General features: G+C 36.8%; 1 protein-coding gene across 1 annotated transcript in view; it reads left to right on the top strand.

Moving 5' to 3' along the window:
* LOC119581055 overlaps positions 1-4076 on the top strand; it is a 14743-nt gene extending 10667 nt beyond the window's left edge. Inside the window, exons 4-6 of the mRNA XM_037929355.1 lie at positions 973-1093; positions 1432-1582; positions 2978-4076. Of these exons, the coding sequence (XP_037785283.1) occupies positions 973-1093; positions 1432-1582; positions 2978-3160 (455 nt within the window). The 3' untranslated portion in view covers positions 3161-4076. The remainder of the gene's footprint in view (positions 1-972; positions 1094-1431; positions 1583-2977) is intronic.
* Positions 4077-8048: the final 3972 nt, after the last annotated feature.

The following is an 8048-nucleotide window of genomic DNA, read 5'->3' as shown; positions in this document are numbered from 1 at the left end:
TTTTTGAATTTTAAAAATAGGCAAATGAGATTCCTACAAATGAAATGCATAAATAGTTAAGGATTTTTAATTTTTCTTTCGTTCAATCTCATACGTCATGTTTAACACAGACATAAAGAGGATTGTGATATGGGTAATCTTTCACAATATTGCCTTGGGGTAACAAGGCCAAAAGTTTAAGAATCACTGATCTTTAATAACATTTATTCAGTGTCTTCCATTTACCTTGTTTTTCTTGGTATCATTGCTCTGAATATTATTGCCGGAATAGTATGACTATCGCTGCTGCAGTTGTTATCATTATTACTATAATCATTGTTATTGCTGTTGTTGTTATTATTGCTTTTTTTTCTTTTTAATTATTATTAATGTTATTATTGTTGTTATTGTTGTTGTTGTTGTTATTTTTATTATTATAATTATTATCATTATCATTATTAATATTATCATTATCACTGTTATTATTATTATCATTATTAATATCCCCCATCATCATCATCATCATCATCATCATCATCATCATCATCATCATCATCATCATCATCATCATCATCATCATCATCATCATCATCATCATCATTATCATTATCATCATCTTTCATTGCTATTATAATTTTAATTATTATATCTTTTTATTATTATCATTATTATTACCATCGTTTGTTATTGTTATTTCTTTACTACTGCTACCACTATCAATAATGTTATTATTATTATTATTATTATTATTATTATTATTGATGTATTGTAATTGTTGTTATTATTATCATTTTTGTTGTTTTCAACATTACCATTACTATTATTATTTTTATCATATTTTTTTTTTCTCTCCATTTCTTTCTTTCTCCCCACCACTCTCTCTCTCTCTCTCTCTCTTCTCTCTCTCTCTCTCTCTCTCTCTCTCTCTCTCTCTCTCTCTCTCTTCCCGCATAAATTATATAATCTCATATGTTCCTTTTCCCTTTTCTACAGCTCTTCTGGATAACACAAGGTGCTGGAATTTTAAAAAATTTATTACTTGTATTGAGTCTGAGGCGAACGTCACGCACGTCTCCGATCTCCTGACCACCGACCTCGATGCTTATGAATGCAAGTGAGTCAGCGTGTTCGAATTCTTTTGTAATTGACTTAGGTTGGAATTTTTTGGCTTTTTATGTGCTTGTTTGCAGAACCTTTTTTCGGGGGGGGGGGGGGGCCCCGCTGGTGAATTGAATGTATTATATATTTTATAAATGTAATTATATATTCTTTATGTCCTCGAATTCGTTCTTGTATTTCTTTCTAATACGAATATATATATATATAATATATATATATATATATATATATATATATATATATATATATACATATATATATATATATATATATATATATTTCAAGTACATGCACATCTGAATATACACGAACATGACCTTCCCTCTGTTGCAGCCGTCTCCAGCTGGCAGTCGGTGTTTGCAACGCTAAGGCGGAAAAGAACAGGTGGTTCTGCAAAGGCAAGGCGGAGGTGTTGCACAGGGCTCTCGCAGTCTTCTTCTCAGCCACTAACTGCGGGGCGCTGACTTCTGCTTGCCGGAGCTTGGTGAGTTGAGATGGAATGTGTGTGTGTGTGTGTGTGTGTGTGTGTGTGTGTGTGTGTGTGTGTGTGTGTGTGTGTGTGTGTGTGTGTGTGTGTGTGTGTGTGTGTGCGTGCGCATGCGTGTGTGTGTAGATCGATAGATACATATACATGCATACATACACATATATATGTATATATATGTACACACACACACACAGTGAGCCCCCCACCGGACAACCAAAGTGGCCCATGAAGCGCAAGACCGCCGCCACGCCCGCCACTAGGACGCAGCCGCCAGATGGTTGAGGAAGCTGGTCAATTCAGCCTCAAGTAGAAAATCTGCTTCCTCTTCCCCGAACTGTGAATTCCACTGCGGTCGGCCCTTTGAGATGTGCATTCAAAGCAGGCGTTTACGAATATCCTTTTATCCTCTCTGTAACACCAGATGATGTGGATATTAAGTGAAAAATATGGTTGGTAGGTTGGTTGGTTCAGGGAAAGATTCGTTTTGTGAGTTGGTTCAGTGTTAAAATCACGACGCAGTACAAGTGCCTGGTGTATTTTCCGCGATGTCATGTCCAATAAAAAGTACATTTAACTTCATTCTTCTTTTTAAGTTCTTTTAGGGTAACGTTACATTTCGTTCGAGGTTGTGACTAAAACGAGACGAAAACACACGTTCTTCTTCTGAAGTCAAATGCCTTCGTTGTTCATGTGTTTTAAAGGTGCCTTATAATGTTAATTCTACTGAAAAAAGTTAATTGTAAGCTTAATCTAAAAATTCAGCTGGATAGCTTTTTTTTTCATATTTGTGAAGGCAGACGACACTATGCACTGAATAAGCCTATGAATGAACCTTTTGAACATTTAACTCTCCAGCGACCGATAACTATTTTCCAAACTTTTTTTTCTCTCTTATTCAGCATTTCCAGCACATGTAGGTATGATGCAGCTTCTCTTCCACTTACCCAACTAATCCTGAACTTCGCTGAAATCCTCCACTCCTTCCACATTCCTCTAATCCCGAACCTCACTGACTCCCTTCACTCCCTCCACATTCCTCAACTCCCACTCACTCATCCACTGAATCTCACTTAAATCCTCCACTCCCTCCTCATTCCTCTACTCCCACTCACCCTCCATTCCAAAAACTCACTTAAATCCTCCACGTTCCTCACCTTCCACGCATCCATCCACTCAACTTAAAAAACCTTCTCCACTCCCTCCACACTTCTCAACATCCACGCACCCATCCACTAAACCTCACTTCAATCCTCTTCTCCCTCCACATTCCTGAACTCCCATTCACCCATCCACTAAACCTCACTTAAATCTTCCACTCTTTCCACATTCCTGAACTCCCATTCACCCATCCACCCCTCCACCCATCACTAACCTCTTCCACTCCCTCCACAGAAGATGGGAGGAACGACCGGGGCGACGGTGCTGTCGACGCTGGTGGTGATGGCGGTGCTCCTCGCTCTCCTGGGCATCATCTTGGTAAGGAAGGGCGTCCTGGCTCTCAACAGCACGAGAAGACGACATGAGGATGCGCTCGACTCTGACGGCCCGCAGGAAGACTACAGCAGACTCACTTAGGGGCGTTCTTGTGTGGGTTTCTTTCTTTTATGGGGGTTGTTTGTGTGTGTGTGTGTGTGTGTGTGCGTGCGTGTGTGTGTGTGTGTGTGTGTGTGTGTGTGTGTGTGTGTGTGTGTGTGTGTGTGTGTGTGTGTGTGTGTGTGTGTGTGTGTTAGGGAGGGTGAGTGTTGTTATGAGATGTGGGTGGGAGGATTAGATTAGAGGGAGAATGGAGGAAGGGTAGAGTGAGAAGGGGAGAGAAGGAGGGATAAGGATAGAAGAAAGATAAAATAGAGAGAGAAGGAGAATGGAAGGATGGTGGGTGGGAAGGAGGAGATGGAGAGACGGGGAGGATGGAACGATGGAGGAGTGGTTGATGGAGAGGGAGAGACGGGAAGGATGAAGAAAGGGTGGAGACAGGGAAGTAAGAAAGCGAGAGAGAAGAGAAAGTAGGGAGAGAGAAGAAGAGAGAGATAACTGTACGAAGAAACACAATAAAAGCGGAAGGAAAAGTGTCTTTTGTGCATTCGTCTATCGAAGTTAATTTCCCTTTAGCTGCAGTTTGCAGCTTCATTGTGGCGATTGAGTTTAGCAATGGACACTGGCGTGCAAAATTGAGGTTGATAGTACTTGTGTGCCTGTGTATGTCTGTTCAATAAGAACAAATAACTGACGCCTGGTTATTCCCCATCGTATTTATCAGTTACTACTATTGCTGCCAAGGTTACACAAATAGACAAGATTATCCTTGAAAAAAGGGAAGATTTGAATGGTTTACTGTACTTCAGTTTCGTCCACAGAATGTGTACCTCATTTCCTTGTTCATTATTTCCATTGTGCATTGCGATAATCATCCTCTTTATTGTAAAAATATGCTTATAAACTAGTGACTGTAAACACCTTGCTATTTTAAGATCAATAAAAATCCACACATAAGTATATTTGTTTCTTTCTTTCTTTTTATTATAGCTTGTCCAAAGATTTACGATTCTATTTTTTACTTGGCAGTTGCAACAATTTGATCTATACTGATGATTATGGAAAAGAGAGATGGGAGGGAATATAATCCGGTTAAAGTGTGTGTGTGTGTGTGTGTGTGTGTGTGTGTGTGTGTGTGTGTGTGTGTGTGTGTGTGTGTGTGTGTGTGTGTGTGTGTGTGTGTGTGTGTGTGTGTGTGTGGGTGCGTGTGTGTGTGTGTTCTTACCAAGTTGCTCTTACCTATCACTATACTCTGGGGATCTCGTTTGCTATGTGGTATTTGATTGTCATATTAATTTTTAAATTAATACACGTTTATGGCATACTCAACGTTATTTGGTAGATCGTTCTATGTTTCAATAGATCTTAGTCCTTATCGCCTATTTATTACTTTTTACTGTGTCTCCTCGTTCTTCATATGTTGAAAATTATAAAGGCATTTTCTTTAACTTCACTCTTCCTGTAACACTGAACTGCATAATTAGGTCTTATGATGGCTGTAATTATCTTTGTTCACATACATGAATGCCCTCTTTTTAAGTTCTCGATGTCACTTTGGAGGAATTGGCAATGAGACTTTTATCCTTATCTGTGTTTTCGCGTCGTCTGCAAACATATTCACATAGTTGGGTCTATGTTTGACATACACCCAACCATTGAGAGAAATCATTGAGAGAAACATAATCGGCGTCAAGACCGATCCTTAAGTTAATTCGCTAGTTCCCCGTCTTCATGTAGCCTACTTCCTTCTAATTACTGTGCTCATTAGTCTTTCATATACAAAGTCATTCATCAAGGAGTTTGTCTCTCATTCCACCTAGGTATTTTAATTTCCATAATAGCCTTAGATGTGACACTATCAAACGCTTTTTTTAAAATCAACATGCACACAATCGGCACAGCCGTCTCAATCTTGTAATATATCAGAAACTGTCATAAAGAGCTACATATGGCCTACCCAATTATTCTTTCATTTACATCACCCATAACTAGCAGACTAGACCACCCATCTCCCTAGAATGAATGGGTGTTAGTGTAAACCCGGTGTCGCACTTAAATTTTGTCCATGGAAACTTTATATATATATATATATATATATATATATATATATATATATACATATATATATATATATATATATATATATATATATATATATATATATATATATAATATACATATATACATACACGCAGTAACTTTCCCCACACAAGCTCTGACGATGAGCGATATTATTATGATCAAAAGGAGGCGAAATAGAGTGAAGCGTGCGAAAAAAAAGACGTAGGGTCCTGCTAGAAGAGACGAGAACCATCGAGTGTGTATTTTCGGCTCATGTGTCTTTGGTGCGGGAAACGCCTTTATCATATGTAAACAAACCTTCGAATAACTCTTCTTGTATTTGTGAAGATAATAAATCCATGAAAGAATTTTGCAAGCCATTTTCGTTTCATAATAAAAATATGTTTGCATTAATATAGTGTTTATCAACTATAACATATTTGAACAAAAAGAGACAGCGATAATGTTAAATATCGTTTGACGGATAAATATCGCATTCGGGAAAAAATGGTGAAGGTGAGAGAGAGAGAGAGAGAGAGAGAGAGAGAGAGAGAGAGAGAGAGAGAGAGAGAGAGAGAGAGAGAGAGAGAGAGAGAGCACGAAAGAACCATGGAAACAGGTCCAGTGTGACTCCTTATATCTGTGTATAATATTCTAAGAGTACTTTTTACCTTCACCCACAACAGAATATACGTGTTCTGGGAATCGGGTCTACATTTGGTTGTGATGGGCGGAATAATAATGATAATGAAGAACTATGAAAATAATAATTAATGATCACGGTTTGCAGGGAATAATGATGATAAATGATGTACGATTATTACTATTGCTATTATTATTATTATTATCATTATCGTTATCCTTATCATTATCATTATTATTATCATTATTATTTTTTTTTATTATGTTTGTTGCTATTATTATTATTGTAATCAACATCACCATAATTATTATTATATTATTATCATCATTTTTATAATTTTTACAATTATTATTATCATTATCTTTAATTATTATCATTAGTATTAGTTGTTGTAGCAGCAGTATTGTCATTATCATGATCATTATTATTATTATTATTATCATTATTATTATTATTATTATTTTATTATTATTATTATTATTATTATTATTATATCATCATCATCATCATCATCATCATCATCATCATCATCATCATCATCATCATCATCATCATCATCATCATCATCATCATCATCATCATCATCATCATGATTATTATTGTTATTTTGTTATTATTATCATTCATATTATTATTTTTGTTATATTGTTATCATCATCATCATTATCACCTATATTATTATTATTATCATCATCATCATCATCATCATCATCATCATCATCATCATCATCATCATCATCATCATCATCATCATCATTACTATTACTATCATTATTATTATTATTATCATCATCATTATTATTATAACTATTATCATTAATATTACTAGTGGGACCCATGGAAATTCCTTCCACCTTTCACCTCCCTTTTCCCTTTTCCTTTTCCTATCCCTCTCCCTTACACTTCCCTTTCTCGGTCAGCCAGCCTCTCTCACTCCCAAATCTTCCTTAAATTCACCCCTACCTTCATACTTTAATACCTACATCTTCCTCCTTCTACTTCATCCTCCTTAAACTCCCCCACCTCCTTCGCTCCTCTTTGTTCTCTGAGTCCCAACTTCTTTCCTCCTTCCTTTCCCCTGATCCATCTCCCTTTTTTTCCTTTAAGCCTTCTTTCCCTCCCTTTTTTCTCCTTTTTTCTTTCCCCTTCCTTTCCCCTTTCCCTCCTTTTTTCCTACTCCTCGTTCTTCTTTTTCCCTTCCTTTCCCCTTTCCCCTCCTACCTTCCATCTTAACCTTAAAATGAGGACACATATTCAAAAGGAAAACAACCAAAGTGTTATTGCTTAACGTAGCGTGTGATTCACCACTTCCAAATTACCATCTGCTTGCTATTCTGCCGACGAAGCTAAATTCAATTGGTACTAGTCATAAACTGATACGGGAAAAGTACAAGAACTTCGTCAAAGTATTAGTAATTGCTAAAAAAGAAGGAAAAAGTTACAGACAAAATATGCGGGTGTTTTTTTGTTTTTTGTTTTTTTTACGTTCACAGACTCTGCGAGACATAAGATTTAGTTAACAAGAAAAGAAATGAAAAGACAAGAAAAGAAAGACCGCTCCCTTGATTAACAGGTTTTTCTCGCGTGTTGATTTTAAGTAAAAGAGCGTTTTTGGCCTAATGACCAGTTTCCCATTTTAAGAGGAATTTGTGGTTGTTTCTGTTGTTTTTTTTTACCCTGATTTTTAATAAAATGTCACTATTCTGCCGCTGATTTTGACGAAAAGGTCACTTTTTGGTCCTTGATATCTTATTTCTCTGATTTTAGCGAAAGGCCACTTTTCTCTCTTCATATTGGAGTGCCAGACCACATTTTCTGTGTTTTTTTTAATATAAGGTCACTTTCCTATTCTTAATCGTTACCGAAATGGCACTTTTCTATCTGTTTTTACTAAATGAGCACTCTTCTCTCCCTGATAAAAAACACTTCTCTCTCCTGATAAAAAAAAACACTTTTCTCTCCCCGCCTTTACTAAAGAGACACCTTTTCCTTCCATGATTTTACAAAAAGAAAGCCTTTCTAATTCCTTTACTAAGAGAGTAATCTTTTCTTCCTATTTTTACAAAAAGTTCACTTTTCACTTTTTTAACAAAACTTCCCTTCCTGTTTTTCTCTCATTTTTTAAGTGCAGCGTTCTTCCCTGATCTCAATAAAATGACACTTTTCTTTCCACGTTTTTACTTAAAGGGTACGTTACACCCCCCCCCCCCCCCCCACCGGTTTGTC

The sequence above is a fragment of the Penaeus monodon genome, chromosome 14 (assembly GCF_015228065.2).
Source record: "Penaeus monodon isolate SGIC_2016 chromosome 14, NSTDA_Pmon_1, whole genome shotgun sequence".
Taxonomy (NCBI): domain Eukaryota; kingdom Metazoa; phylum Arthropoda; class Malacostraca; order Decapoda; family Penaeidae; genus Penaeus; species Penaeus monodon.
Note: the sequence above shows the minus strand (reverse complement) of the source record. Positions and strands in the feature narration are given on the sequence as shown.